Source organism: Bactrocera oleae, chromosome 3 (assembly GCF_042242935.1).
Source record: "Bactrocera oleae isolate idBacOlea1 chromosome 3, idBacOlea1, whole genome shotgun sequence".
In the NCBI taxonomy this organism is placed as follows: Eukaryota; Metazoa; Arthropoda; class Insecta; order Diptera; family Tephritidae; genus Bactrocera; species Bactrocera oleae.
This window is the reverse complement of record NC_091537.1, coordinates 82978805-82995026: the sequence shown is the minus strand read 5'-3', so window position 1 is coordinate 82995026 and position 16222 is coordinate 82978805. Positions and strand designations below refer to the sequence as shown.

The window sequence follows — 16222 nt, the reverse complement described above, 5'->3', positions numbered from 1 at the left end:
ACTAGGATCTAAAAGTGATGGAAGAAATATATCAGGGTTGCAAGGATCGGCATATGATGGCAGTTCATCGCCTTAAAAAGAGATTGTCAACTGGGAAATTATGAAGGAAAACCTCGCAAAACGTTTTTATTTGAGTATAGCATATGTTTTCGAAATTTGTTTCTTTGTTTACTTCGATGTATGGATGTATTTATGTGAATAACTACACAATGGATAACTGTGAAATGTCATCGGTAACGGGCCATAACTAGTTAAGTTTCAAGCAGCTGCTCCCAGCCAACACATCTTAGGCCTTCAAGCTAGTAAGCCTATTGTCATAGTGACTCATAGATGTCGCGGGCAAACTTAACAAATTGTCCTTAACTTAAATTTACTTTTCAAAGCAAGTTGCCTTTGCACGATTTCGAAAGAGTTTCCAAGAAATGAAAAGTGAGCAACCGAAAAACAGGTCACCACTTCCGATTGAATCCGAAGCAGAAAAATTTGTTGCAAGCTCGAAAAAATTGGGTTCTGTATTTCACTCAAAAATGCTTAGTGCAACTAATATTGAAAAGTAGAAAAGTATAGACTTTTATAAATGATGTATCCGGTAATAATAGCGGAATATCATATTGTCCCGGCATGCAAATACATAAGATAATTCTTTTTCAGCAGAACGAGTAACTGCTTAGAGTAGATTCTATTCTTCCGATTACGTCATATGCTCTCAATTTGTATAAATTTTTATTATTTTTTCCAAAGATTATCATTTTTGGTTCTCTTAAAGGCGACTCAATCCGTAAATCATGAGATGAGTTGTAGGATATGAAAAAGATTTAAGAATACATAAAAGATTTAAAGTAAGAGAGTCGAAAATTTTATCCATTGCAAAACTATAATAAAAAGCAGGATTCCTCTTGATCTATTTATATGAAACAAAAGAATATATTGACTTCGGCAGAAAGAATATATGACGATAGTCATATTTTTTGAGATGCTTTCGATTCTAGTCAAGCAATTTCACTTTCTAAGCAAATTTAATGCGCGTGAGCTAGTAAAATAATTTCAGCCACATCTTAAATGTCCTTCAAGAACTAGAGTTTTAAATGTTATACGGACTTGAAATTTCTTTTCTACAGTAAGTTTTTGGCTACATATTTAGGCAGATAGTCACTTATGGCGTATATAGAAATATTATGTGAATACCCTGACAGATCCCGTTTTGACAGTTTCGGGCTTGGGATAATATAGGGCTACGGTACGTTAATGAAATAGGCTCAATTAATTATTTTGCCTAAACTAATTTGTCGATTAAATGAATGCAATTAAAAAATGTAATGTGTTAAAAACATTATATTAAATTTAAAATTATTAAAATTTTTTTCAAAAATAAATAATTTAAAAAACAAACTAGAAAATTATTTACATAATTGGTAAAACTTTTAACCAAAAATAAATTTGTTAAAAAAAATTGTTAATTAAATAATTATTATAACAAAAATGTATATTGAATATTTTTTTAGTTTTTAAAAATAGGCTTAATTAAATATTTTGTCTATACTAATTTGTCAATTAAACGAATGAAATTAAAAAATTTTTTCGATAACCTTTCATTAAAACAATATAATTTAAGAAAATTATTAAAATTTTTTATCAAAAATAAATAAATTTTATAAAAAAAAATTATTTACATAATTGGTAAAATTTTTAACCAAAAATAAATTTGTTAATTAAATAATTATTATAAAAAAATATGTATTGAATATTATTTTAATTTTTTAAATATTCTAAATACCAAAATTTTTACTCACCTTTATACACCGTTTTGTCGAATCCTTCTTTTGTGTTTTTTCTTATTCACCACATATATAAATACACAACGGGAAACTCTGCTTCAATAATATTCACATTTCTTCAAAAATTTCCAGCACTAGTTCGTTTCAGCTCACCTGGCCGGTTGAACGTTAAGTTCTCAGCGTTTTAAATGTAGAGCAAAAGAAAATAAGAAGAAAAAAAAGAAAAATAGCGGAAATTGAAAAAAAATTATTTTGTTGAATTAATAGCAAATAATTTTAGTATATTCTTTGCAAGCAAAGATAGTTAATACTCTGTGTGTGTTTTAAGTAATAATTATAAAAAAAAAAATTAAGTAATAAATAAAAAATTTTAATCAATAAAATTGTGTAAAATTAAATTAAGTAAAATTAATTTATTACCAAAGCGGTAATTTAATAAAAATCAAATTTTTATTGTCAAATAAAATAGTGATAGAATTTAACAAAAATCAATTAAATATAATTATACACATTTTAAAAACGACCAACCGCTCTAAAACCAAAATAGCTATTCACTAAATAATTAAAAAGCGTCGATAGGCCAAAACATTATTACACATTTTATAAAATAACAAAACTTGAATAAGAAAAACTAGAAGCCTTTAAGGTGCGTTATTATTTTCTGCAAAAATATGTTATATATTTCATAATAATATTTTCGTTTATGCACATTGCAGTTAACAGTTAGAGTTAGGGGCTTCGTGTCGCGCGAATTTCGCAGATATTCTCACTCGCCATTTGCTTGCCATTATTATGTGACACTTAAGACTTCTAACGGAATTGAACCTGTGAATTGTAGATAAATTATTGATAGTCAAAATTTGGCGGGAATTTTTTTTTTTGCTTGAAAATCAATTATTTTCTTAACAAATAAATTAAATAAGAGAGAAATTTTAAATTAGACAGAGTGGTTTATTATTTAAGTTTTCTTTTCGAATATTTTTTTTATAATATATTTTATAAAAAATTAAAAGAAAATCTTTAAAATTATTCAAAATATATTGGTTTTTAATAGAAAAAGTTGAATATTTAATTTTTGGCGGGAAAGCTTTTTATTCAAAAAAAAAATTATTTTCTTATCAAACAAATAATATATAAAAATAAATTAAAATTATACGGCAATTCTCTTTTTTCTTTCAAATATTGTTTATACCAAAATCAGAATTAAAGAAAAATGTAAAAAAAAAATTTTAATATTTAATAATAATAAAGAAATATTGTAATTATTTTTTTTTTACATAAATCGGGGTTTTCATTAAAATTTTAAGAATAAGTTGTACTTAATATAATAATTATTGAAAATTAAAAAAAAAGAAATTCTATCTTCGATAAAAATTGTATGCGTTTGAAAAAATTACATAAAAAAATTAGTATAATTAAAATTTTATGCTTTTTTTCAAAATTATTTGCACAAAAATATATATATATATATTTAGAGTTGAATTAATTTTATATTTTATAAAATTTTTGCTAAATTTCAAATAATATAATATATAAAAATTATTGAAAATTAATTATTAATTTTAGAGTGAAGCACTACTGTCATCGGCAAAAACTTAAGAAATAAAAAAAATGTACACTAATAAAATTAGTTTGTGTTCAAAATTAAACATTTTTTATTTTTATTTTATTTTTTTTTTAATTTGCACTTAAACATTTACATTTCTAATATTTTTACTAAAAATTTTACTGCTGGTTTTTCTGGAAATATATTTTATAACTCAACTTTTAGAAAAATTTAAAAAAAATTTATTTTGAAGTTATATATTTAATTTTATATTATTTTATTAAGTATTAATTATTAATTTTATTTAATAATTAATTTTAGAGTGAAGCACTACTGACTTCGGTGAAAAATTAAAATAAATTTACACCATTAAAATTAGTATAACTTTGTGTTCAAAATTAAACATTTTTTATTTTTATTTTATTTTATTATTATTAAATATTTACATTTTTGAAAATTAAAAAATAGTGTTTCATTAAAATTCTAAATTAAAAAAAATATATACATTTTTGTAAAAGATTGAGTTAATGTTGTATTATTTCAGTTATGAAATATTGTTTCATTAAATTCTTAAAGTTATGAAAAACATTATTTTTAAATTAATGAAATAATTTTATATTATTTTTCTTTCCAAAATTCAATTATAGAATTTTTTTTCGAACTTTAATTATAAAATATTGCATTATTAAAATTTGTATAATTATTAATGATAAATTAGAGCAAAAATTTAAGAAAAGTAAATGATTTTGAGAACAAAGAAAAAGCGGAGAAAAAAAAATACTGAGAAGTGTACAATTACGAATAATTGTTTTGTTTTTGAGAACTTTTTTTACAAGAAAATAATTTCACAAATCACATTATCATTTATTTTAATACTACATTATTATTATTATTTTTCAAATTTTAATTCTAAAATGGTTTTGCTAAAAATCTGTAAAATGTACATTAAATTACGTTATTTTTATTAAATTTTAATCAATTAATTTAAATTTTTAATTTAAATCACTTTAAGAAAATGTGCCCAAAATTTAAATAGCAATATTTTTATCGAAGAAATATTTTCAGAATAAATTTAGTTGCAGTTTTTTTTTGAAATATTAATGGAAACTTTCATCTTTCTAAAAGAGTAAGGTTCAAGGAAAAAAATAATTGCACAAAAAACCAAATAATGATTACTTTGACATTAAACTAGAAAATTTGTAAATTCAAAATTTTTTTTGTTGTTTTTAATCTCACCAATTAACAAACGAAATAGGTAATTTTGTAGATTATATTATATGTATTAGGTTAGAATTAGGTCACGTTTAATGAAAATAATACAAATTACGAACATAATCCGAATAGAAAATGCGAATATATATATTTATATTTATATAAATTTGTTCATTGCTCTCAATTCGTGCGTCATAACAAATACGCTCAATTATACTTTTCCTATCTTCTTAATTTCAGAAAAAAGAAATTTACAAAATGAGTGACAAATTTTATGGGTAAGTGTTGAGCGATTTGCAAAAATCGTACTATTTTATATAAATGTAGGAATAAAATTAATATAAATATGAAATAAAATATTCAAAAATTAATATGTTGAAAATATATTTTGTAAACTAATTTAAATTTTGTTTTTTTTGAGGTTAGTTTGGACAAAATAATCTAAGTCAACTTCGACAGTTTTTCAAGCAAATAAGATGAAAAACCATAATTTAATTTAATAATTTTTCTATGCTCCGTAAGCTTTTATGTCCCGTAATGGTATTTTAATTAACTAGAATACACCACTCTTTTCTTAGCGAAATCCAGTGGTCGCCGAACTAGATATTTATTACCAAAAACAGATTGATCTATAATTCGAGATTGCACAGAATCATAATGGATTAAGATTTACCCGTTTAGGTGAATTCAATTTTACAGGTTTTCGCAGTTTTGAAACACCTAAATCGGATGTTTTACTCATTATATTTCTCTCTCTCTCTCTCTCTCTCTCTCTCTCACTCACCACTTACTCTCTATTCTTCCAAATATTTGTACTTTTTTTGGCGAAATAATTTTTTCAAATTAAGTTTTCTATATATAAATCCGAAATTATATGTTTTTTATAATCTAAGTGCTCAAAGTCTTGATTCCAAAAACATCAGTATGATTCTAACCACTTGGAATTGTCCACTCTCTTTATCCTCTCCTTTCTCCCACTCTCTTCTGTTACAATTTTTATATTAGTAGTTTTTTTGGAAATATACTATAGTGTCGTGGAAGGCCGTTGACACAACGGTACTTCAGTTTCTAGTATTAGATACAACAATGTTTTGCATTCATCTGCGAAATCAATACTATTATCGATATCATACTCTGCAAAGCTTTTACATGACAGAGCTTTCAAGAAAGCTTACAGGCATTCAAATTTCTTGTGGCGTTTTCTTAAACATTGTATGACTTATTCTCAAAAAAATGCAACCGTTAATACATTTTCTTTATCCTATAATTATATCCAGTATCTTTCAAGCCGACGATGCGACTTGTTCCAACTACAACACTATGTTACAACAGCAACAACAACAACAATTAAATCAACTCAATCAACCATTACTGCAGCCCGGTCTAAATTCAAAGGCTGCCGAGTTATCCAACTACTATGGCGTCACAGCGCCCAACACCAATAGCATAACTGCCGGCTCAGCCGTTACTGTGTCGAACACTTTCGATGCTGTCAACTCTCAAAGCCGACTCATTGGACCAAACTTGCAGTACTTCGGCGGACCGAATAACCAAACCAATCAAAATCAACAACAACAACAGCAATTACTCTACAATAGCAGTCTTATGCCACAGCCAAATTCGCTAACGGAAAGTGGTGCTTACAACATACCAAACAACGCCTTAACGCTAAACGGTTCGTTAGGTGCTGGACCTAACTATAGCTGTGCAGCAGCCGGTATGTCGTACAGTTTCAACCGTAACCGGTATATGCCCTATAGTCGCACAACAAACACCACCGGCACAACGCCATATCTACCGAATAGTGCACTGACGCTACCACCGCCTATGCCACGGCCTTTAAGTACCCTTCCGTTAACTACAGCTATAAATACGGTCACACAGCAAATGTATGCCTCGTATCAGCAGTTATCTAATATTTATCGGAGTTACTCTAATTTACTCAGCGGACCGCCACTTGTAAGTACAGCTGTGACATCAGCGCTGAGTGTAGGCGCCGCCGCAAATGCACCAAAAGAGAGCGTCATCGACAAGAACAATAACATAATAACAGATAATAATAGACGTGCCGCTGTCACGTTAGCAAATGGTGGTCCAACTGTGACTTGTAATCAATTGCGACGTTGTGTTAATGCTGTTGTTGGTACCACAGCGGATGGGAATGCCGTTGCACCCAACGAGGGTAATACTAATGTGGCGACAGTAACTAGAGGTTTCGATGTATGCTATGGCAGCACCAGTCAATCTATAACACTACAAATCACCAATCTGGATTATACAATGGAGGAAGCGAGTTTACGCAATTTCATAATGGGACAATTGAAACCGATAACACCGGTATTGTCGTTGGTCTTCGAAGGCAATACCTATGCCAAAGTCACTGTACCCGATATGTTTGTAAGTAACTTGTCATATAAGTCGGGTTATTGGTTTACTTTTCTTTACTTACAGTTCGCTAAGCAAGTCGTCTCGAATTTACATCGCAAGAAAATCGGTCATAAACGCATGCTGGTCTCGTATACACGTGACTCTTCACAGACGGAGATCAATACACTGCGTTGCCAAGTAGCTGGGCTACTTAAGGTAAGTTATGTCCATAAACGCAAAGATGTTAGGTTATTATTTGATTTTCTATCTAAAAAAATCGTAAGCAAGACAAAAAGAAGCATCGTTAATATCGAATCATTATTTTATTCTTCCCGATTGGCGCCAAAACCGCTTGAAAGATACGGGCTGAGTTTGTAAAATCTCTCCATTTCTCATCCACCAATATAAAAGAACGTCAAACTTGAACTCCATACAAATGGCTTCGGCAAACTGAGAGCAGAACTTAGTAGCTGCGACCAGTTTCTTTCAAATATCCCGTCAAATATCAAGCTTCCTTAAACTCTTACAGGCATGGCCCAAATTTTTGAAATCTATTGAGAAATATTTTGACGAATAGTCATCGATATCGCTAATGTTTTGAAATTTATTCGTACATCTCACGATGAACTGCATTATTTTTACGGCGATCTCTTGAATTTGTTATCGACTGTTATTTGTTAAACCGTAGAACCAGTATTAAAAGAAATACCTCCGATTTTAAGTTATAAAAGTCGACGATACAGATCCATTAGATAAACCTATTTTTCTATGTATATTAACAGGCTATAACTGCATCATCGGAGATAAAATATATTATATATATGTACAAATGATCAGCATGACGAACTGAATCGATTTAGCCATATCTCTCTGTCCGTCTGTCTGTACATATATACGCGAACTAGTCCCTCAGTTTTTAAGATATCGATTTAAAATTGCACACGTTCTTTTCTCTTCAAGAAGCTGCTTATTTGTCGGAACCGCCGATATCGGATCACTATAGCATATAAATGTCATACAAACTGAACGATCCAAATTAAGTTCTTGTATAAGCAATTTTTTTTAATTGACCAGATTTCTTCACGAAATTTGGCATGTATTATTCTTCAAGGCAACTCTACAATATTCGAAGAAAGTTTTCTGATCGAAATACTATAGTATATAGCTGTCATACAAACTGAAGGCAAAATCAAGTTCTTTATTTAACAAGTTATTTGCACGAAATATGGCACGAATTTTCGTTCAAGGCATTGCTATAATATTCGGACATAATTTCCAGATCGTGCCACTATATCATATATGGTAGCTGCAAACTTCTTTATTTTTGAAGGATTTTCTATGTTCGGTGCAGCGGAAGTTAACGATTTTTCTTGTTTTCCTTTAGAATAATTTTAATGTTTCTAATTTAAGACCACTTTGAATGCCATAAACTTTCGAAAACTTTTTTTGGGCATTGCCTCTTGGGCCTGATACAAGCCGGAACTTTACCACTTGCTTAACCCTAACTCTCTTGGGTTTGCTTTGGGCTCCAGATTTGCGGACCTTCAACTCTATGAGGAGATGCACTAATTTTAGAACATTACTAATGAGTCTGAACTAACAGGCCTTAGATTGTCTTGAGTTCTATCGCTTTTGTTGGTAGAATGAAAGACAAAGTCGTCCCCAGTTATTTATATATTTATTTACTATAAAATATTGTATCACTCTTTTCAAATGCAGGACGTGCCTTATTACACGCTACCGATGTACAAGTTCCGTGAACTTTTTCAAGCGCGTTTCAAGACGTCAATCAGCGTATTGGATCTTTACAAAATGCCCGACATCTGTACGATCAGTGTCGATAATAGTGAAGAGAAATTTATAAGTCTACAAACGGGTGTCATAAATTCGCTGGAGAACTCACCCCTAATGGAAGGCCTACAACATAGTGTACCCTATTGTACTGTACACTTCAAACGCGAACAGCATAAAGGCTGGGCTGAGCAAGACATCGAACCATTACCGAATGTCTGGATGACAATATCGGAAATACAAAGAATTATCTACCCATTACTGAAAAATCATCCTGGAGACATACCTGTCGCATCGTTGGTACATTGCATTACCGAACAGATAAATACCGATATCACACCCAACGAGAACGGTGTCAATTTGGAACACTTGGTATGCTGTGTGCAAGGCATACAGATACAGGTCAATAATTTTGGCATCAAAATACTTGGCTGGCTGGAGGTGGACAAGGAGAGTTACGCAAGTTATGCTGCGCCACTTAATGCGAGCATTGGCGCCACCAGCGCCACGTCATCAATGGAACGCAGTTTGTATGCCAAGTCTGCGTGTAGCGCCAGTGATCCCTTATACCAGATATCGCGTGAGGTTATCGAATTGGTGAAGATGTCACCGAAGTCTACAATGAAATTCAATCGTTTCATACCAGCCTATCATAATCACTTCGGCAAACAGTGTCGCGTCGCTGATTATGGTTACACCAAGCTTATTGAACTATTCGAAGCGCTGGCCACTGTCGTGCAGATCATCGGCGATGGCGAGAACCGACAGATCACCTTAACGCATCGCACACAATTGCGACGCTTCACCTCCGATCTACTGCGTATACTGCGCGCACACGGCAACAAATCAGTGCTGCTCTCACAGCTACCGACGATCTTCGCACAAACACAGAATCGCAGTTTTGATGTAACCGATTATGGTGTTTGCGATATACGCGACATCTTAGATGGTCTGGCCAATTCGAATGTTGTAGTGATGTCACGTGTACAAAACTGTGATGATATGCTCATCTCGATGCCGAAACGTAAACAAACCAATGCCGAACTGGAGAAAACTATATTATTTGCTGGCGAAATGGTCGAACTCTTTCGCAATGCACCACAATACACCATACTGTTTCAGAAATTCGTGCGCTCCTATCACTATCACTTCGCCTATCAGTGTCGCCTGAGCGACTATGGTTTCCTCAAGTTAGCCGATCTTATGGAGGCCATACAGGGTGTTGTCGAAATGGAGCAGACAAGTGATGAGGACAAAAAGATATACTTAACGGCGATAGTGGCGCGTCGCGTCTTTGCCGAACAGTGTGAGGAGCTCGTACACAATGTAACGGGCAACTCACAGACTTGCATGAAGTTGGATGAGATGTTACAATTGCATAAAAAGAAATATGGCTATCAAATTCAACCGCAAACTTTAGGTGTGAGCAGCATCTCCGAAGGTGTCGAGTTGATGCCTTACATAGAGGTGAGTGAAAGCACAACGCCAAGTTAATAAATTTAATAAAACTTTGCTATATATTTTAGTTGATTGAGAAGGAGAAAGTTTTATGGATCATATGTCATCGTGAGGATACCGCATTCCGTAGTCAATGTTACCGCGCATGTAAGCTGATCTTGGTTCACGAGACAAATTTCCATGCGAGTCTCAATGAATCGAGTTCAAGCGATACCAAAGAAAATCAATGCAAAAATATTGCGCTGAGCACTTTGATTGAGGAATTCAATAAGAAATATGAAGAGAAATTGAATGAGAGTACAGTTAAGGCGATGAAACTTTTGATCGAGGTAGATGAGCTGCACTGCGTTATTGAAAATATAAACAAAAAAAACTTTTTTTTTGCAGATTTTTAAGGATGAGGGCGTAGATTATGTACGAAGCACATCGTTTCTGAAATTTCTGCTAAGCATTATACGCGTAGTGGAGAAAAGAACTACTGTTATGTTAATTGAGATCAAAAGCTCCTTGCACTGCAACATTACAACGACCTTCGAGTTCGGTAAGTTCAGAATTTTCCGAGTTGAATATATGCAAGAACGCCAGGCTAAGGTTGGTAAATAGTACCGGCTGATATGAATTGACTTCCTTAATAAATAAATCGAGATCTTCGATGGAATTTCAGCTTTTAAAACTCACTTCCACTATCGCAAGCTCTGTTACAGGTAGACTTGACATATTTCTTGCGACTGTAACAAAGATTCAAATATAAATTTTTTAGCGTAAAAGTTTAGGTAGGTCTAGGAAATAATTTACTCTTTTTAATTTTTAAAATCCGAACAAAATATGTGCCTTGGTTCTGGTAATATTATTTCTCTATTCAAGAAATAATAGCCAGTTTTGTTTCTAGATTTTTACAGCCACCTAGCTTCAGCGTTGAATGCCTTTTGATCGATAGGCTCTATAAGCGGAACTCTAACTTCTTCTTACGTCCGAGTCTCAAATAAATGTCGAAAAACGGTTCAGTTACGAGTTTCAATAGATCAGACAAATCATAGAATTTTAATTGTATCAGGACTTTACTTATCCACAAAATTATCAGTCACACTGATCCTACTGGTGACTGGAAACGCATTTATAAGAGAAATATAGCTTATTTTTCATTTGAAAAGAGAGTTCGTTGTTATAAGATGGATGTAGTTCGAGACACCTGGCATTTTAATATAATGCTGAGGGGTTCTGATGAGAACGGATGAAGAGCGGAACAGACGCGACGGAGTAGTAATAGACTGCTTTGCGATCAGAGGAATTGATCCGGACAACTCAGGACTTTGCGACAGGCCGAACTTGAGGCTTTCATTAATAAGGGTAAGGTTGCAAGAACTTATTAGCCATGAGTCGACAGAATGAAGGCAGAGATTTCATGTTTATGGCGACACGGAATAGAGTAATGTTAGTAATTACGGATCGGCTACTGTTTTATTGAGTCTTAGGCAGAAACTGTTCGTATAAAATTTAACCTAACTACATCTATCGGAATTGAAACCCACAATTCTCTTACAAGTCTAGCATGCAGTCAACTCAACCCTGTTGGTCTCATCATCCACTTTTTTGTAGACGTAAAGAAAATCTCCACATATTTTTACGTCTTCTTACAGGTTTTCCAAATCTTTTCTCTATTATATCTGCTTTTAACGATATCTTTGTGATCAATGCGGGACTGACACAAGAGCGCAGCGAAATCTCATTGCAGCCAAATTGCGATCGTGAGTTTAAACATAAAATTTAAATTAATGTGATAGCCCAGAGAACTTTCACATGTGACTACTTTCATTTTCTTCTTCAGTTAACTTAAGCTCATCCATGAATCGCTCGGGTCTCTTCGGCTCAATCAAGACACAGGCGAGCAAACAAAAAGCACCACGCCCCTCACGTCTACCGCTCAGCGAGAATAACAGCAGTCGCAGTTATAATCTACAAGGACCGCCGACAAAAACGCGGGCTTTGTCGAATGCCAACGAGAATAATAACTATCCGACGGCGCCAAATTACAAAGGCAAAGTTCCGAGCAGCGCCATATTTCAGCCAGCTGCGAAACTACAACGTAGCATAGCAGCAAAACCGAAACCACAAGCGCTACAACAACATCAACAACAATTACAGCAAGTGATACAGGCTCAACAACAAATGCAACATATATGTTATGAGTCTAAAAACCTCACCGCGGGTGGTACACATATGAGCTACAATGGCAATGCCTCGATCTATTCGGTCGCCTCACATAACTCAAGTCTAAATACATCTGGTTCGATTTCAGCGCACAGTAATGAAAACTCATCCTTCGGCGCTCTAAATAGTGCGTTGAATTCGTCGAATTTGTCTTTATCCGATTTGAATGTGAGTCAGACGCAAGTGCCCACGCAGGCGCCCACTACAACTGCGTCTCAGGCACATATAAACGGCACCACAAAACTCTGGGATCGGCGTCATTCCGCAGCTATAGCGGCGGCTGCAGCTGCCTCGATGTCCTACCAACAGCAGGAACTGTGTGAGAATGTTTCGGGGCTGCCGTCGCTTATTATGTCTACAGCGGAAAGTGCAGTTATGGACAGCCATCGTCAGCATCAACAGCAAAATTTTCAACCGGCTATGGAACAATCGATGACAGCAGTTCAGTCTAAAATCAAAAAGGAGCCGATTTCCTATGTCGATCAGACAAATTTGCATATGTATCCTATGTTCGAGCCACCAAAGCCAGATACACCACCGTCCAATGTGAGTAATAATTTACTTTTATGGTAAGATAATAGGTTAGATGGATTTTTTTAATTGTCCAATCCCTTTCTATTACAAAATAAAACCTGTAAATTTTTTTAACTAAAAATTTTCAAACCCTTACGGTTAAACCTCCCAGTTTCGTTCTAAGAAACACTGTTCTATCCTGGCTAGGTTAGTACTAGTCGGGCTGTATTTTTCTTGGATCATTGAAGGTTGATACCGATAATGCTCGCAGACAACTTTGGTGCGATCTCGTTAGCTCTCGCAAAGTTGGATGCAAATTTCAAACTTGTGTCGGGAAGTTAGATTTTAGCTCACCATAAGACTGATCAACAATGATAGTATATTTTATCTATGTCGAAAATCATGACGAAATGCTGTACAAGGAGTTGAGACTCCGTAAAAATATTACATCTCTGACATTATATCCGTCAGACGTCGTGCTCTATAAAAAGTAAATGAGACTATCATCACTTTTAGAACTTCATATTTTCCTATAGTTGAGTCCAATATTTTCGAAACTCGTCTAAAATTTGGCTCTCGGCCGAGCTGCTCAGCAACAGTAGGGTTTTTTCTCCGAAGTCACTTTTTGAATGAAAAAGAGCCGTCCTTAAGCAACATCAGAAAAGACTTCCTAAAAATCTTCGACCCTGTTAGATTCTGCCTATATGACCCGTCAGACGTGGTGTTTGAATATAAAATTGGAAATGACACCACCACCACTTTTCGAAACCCTTATAACTTAGTTAAGTGAGTCTAACACAATTGAAACTGGTCTAATAGTGATAAACTTGTTCTCTGTCGAGGAGCATAGCGCAACGCTCTGCAAACAGTTGGGTTTCTTTTTCCGAAGCCACTTCTGTAAATGCTTGTAAGAAAGCGAGCCCACTCACAGCAGCAACAGAAAATACTTCCTTCTCAGACCCTTTCCGATCCTACTCACAACACTGTCAAAGGTGGATTTCTATAAAGAAGGAAAATTTTTGATCCGCCATACAAGTATAGCTTATACTTGTATAACATATTTAAGTGGGTTTAGTCTTGTCGAAACTTTTACACAGATCTGCAAAGCTTTTGAATCATTATCTAACCTGTTTGTGATATTTTTCAGAACATGCCTTTCTGGATCGACCCAATTTGGTCACATAACACTGCCGACAGTGAGGCGGGACAAACTGCTTTGGTAAGTAAAACTTTTTATTTTTTTTTTAAAATTCAGACATAAGCAATTTTGAAATCTCTTTTTGCAGCTCAACATAAGATTACCAGAATTGAAGTCATTCAATGTATTACCCATGGTATTATCGCCTTATACACTTTCAAAAACCGAAAATATGAAACAAAAAGTATTTAATTATGAAAATCATGATAGAAAAATCGCTTAAATTACCAAAGTAAATTAATTACATACAAATCCTCTACCCAGTTGTTACTAATTAGAGTGGAAAAATGGTCTTTAAATTGTGTACGTCCTAAGAGCAAAAGAAACAAAAAAACGTTTAAATTAAGTATTTTATTTAATTATTAGTAATTTTTAATAATCAAAAATTGTAATGTTACCACGACATTGAATTGAATTGTTCGTATGTGTAACAAACGATTGCGAAATATTGTTATTGTAATACCTAAAAAATGTTTGGTAGGGTTCAAAGAAGAGAAGAAAAGTAAAATATTTTTTCAACACATTCAATTCGTTGTAGCTCTGATTATTATTACGATTTTTTTTTTTAATTAAGCCAAAATATTTAAATATCAATTTTAAATATTGTATTTATTGTAGTAATGCAACAACAAATGTGTCCAAAACTATATTTTGTAAGTGATTCAAATAAATAAAATCGTTTGATTGTAAACAGAGCTTTTGGCTTAAAAGAAAATAGTTAGAAATATTAGGTCTAGTAAAAAGAAATCCAACACTTTTCTAATAGATGGTTGTAGCTCGCGTTGTAGTACTGAAATCGGGTTAAAGGCGAAACGCAAGCTGGCAGCTCAAAATACGAATTATATACGTGTTTATGGTCCTAACACTGTAACAACTAATCATAAGCAATTCAGGTTTTGTCGATTCGGTAATTTGATGTCAAAGATGCATCACGCACAGAAAGGCCAATTGTCGAAAATATCACTAAATTAATGGAAATCTTCAAGTTCGACCTCATGTAAGCATTGTTTCGATTTCTCATGAGCTAAACGTTGCACAAAAAACCATTTAGAACTATTTAAATAAGGCTGGTAAAAAAGGAGTTCGACATGCACGTGCCACCCGAATTAACGCAAAAAGCTTCACACAGCGAATTTCTATCTGCGAATCGCTGCTTAATCGCATCGAAATCGATTAATTTCTGAAGGATGATTACTGATGATGAAAATGGTCGTGGTCGAATCGCAGCGGGTTCAAACGGTGTCAAGTCAGAATTGTCAGTTAGGAAGGTTTAGCTATGTGATTGGCAGAGTATCAGTTACTTTGAGCAGCTCTTCTATGACCAAGCTTTTTAATCGGACCTGTAGTGTCAACAATTCAACCGTCAGAAGCAAACGCCCGGAAGCCGCCAGCTGTGAACAATAGGAGAGGAATAGTGTGTCATATGGACACCACCAGGCCACACACATCGACAGTGACTCTCCAAAAGCTCCGGAGCTTGATTGGGTTGTTTTATGCATTAATCTTATAGTCCGGACCGGACACGAAGTGAGAGAATAATTGCTGGTGCAAAATTGGTCACAAAAGAAGCTTTTGAAAATCGACTGCACCAGTTTATTACCAATAGCAAAACTTCCCAAAGTTATTTCGAGGTATAGTTTTTCAGCTACATCGTTCTTCAGTGAATAATGATGTGGAAATGAGCTCCCTTCTCTTTGCAGACGAAGAGCTCGAGTTCATTTTTACACAATTATGGTTGCTAGTTCTAAAGCAGATCAAACTACTACTCATCCACTCTCGACGCTGACATTCCCTATTTCTGTTTGGTTTTAACTAGCTGATGTACAAAATCAATAATTACAACAACATTGAGGCCCCTTACCGAGTCTAGTTAATAAGAGACACCTGTAAAATGGCAGCCTTAATAACAAAGCCGTCAACGCAGCCTTTTCCAGCCTAAAAAAAGAAGCAAAAGAGGTTGATCTTGTGGTGAACGAGGACAAGCTAAAGTACCTGGAGGCCATACAAATAGATTCCTCGCGTCTTGGGTAGGACTTTGTCTCTCTCGGAACCGACATAAATACCACCAACAATTTAAGCCTGGAAATCAAGCGCAGAATTACACTTCCAAACAGCTGCTACTTTGAGATTTGTAGGCAATAAAGAAGCATATCC

General features: G+C 33.7%; 1 protein-coding gene across 1 annotated transcript; it reads left to right on the top strand.

Annotated features, from left to right (window-relative positions):
• Window positions 1-2152: 2152 nt before the first annotated feature.
• On the top strand, window positions 2153-14759 carry Marf1 (meiosis regulator and mRNA stability factor 1-like protein). The gene is made up of 11 exons (XM_036370548.2): window positions 2153-2421; window positions 4774-4811; window positions 5811-6930; window positions 6985-7116; window positions 8620-10158; window positions 10218-10478; window positions 10537-10690; window positions 11787-11894; window positions 11975-12903; window positions 14018-14089; window positions 14157-14759. Exons 2-11 carry the CDS (start codon window positions 4792-4794, stop codon window positions 14289-14291), a joined length of 4470 nt encoding a protein of 1489 aa, XP_036226441.2. The 5' UTR covers window positions 2153-2421; window positions 4774-4791; the 3' UTR covers window positions 14292-14759.
• The last annotated feature ends 1463 nt before the right edge of the window (window positions 14760-16222 follow it).

Bases quoted from the DNA above. Each gene is read 5' to 3' on its own strand.
- Marf1 (XM_036370548.2), top strand. From the start codon at position 4,792: ATGAGTGACAAATTTTATGG. The intron at 4,812-5,810 runs GTAAGTGTTGAG...AATTATATCCAG, and splicing joins ATGAGTGACAAATTTTATGG to TATCTTTCAAGCCGACGATG. The intron at 11,895-11,974 runs GTGAGTTTAAAC...TTTCTTCTTCAG, and splicing joins ATTGCAGCCAAATTGCGATC to TTAACTTAAGCTCATCCATG.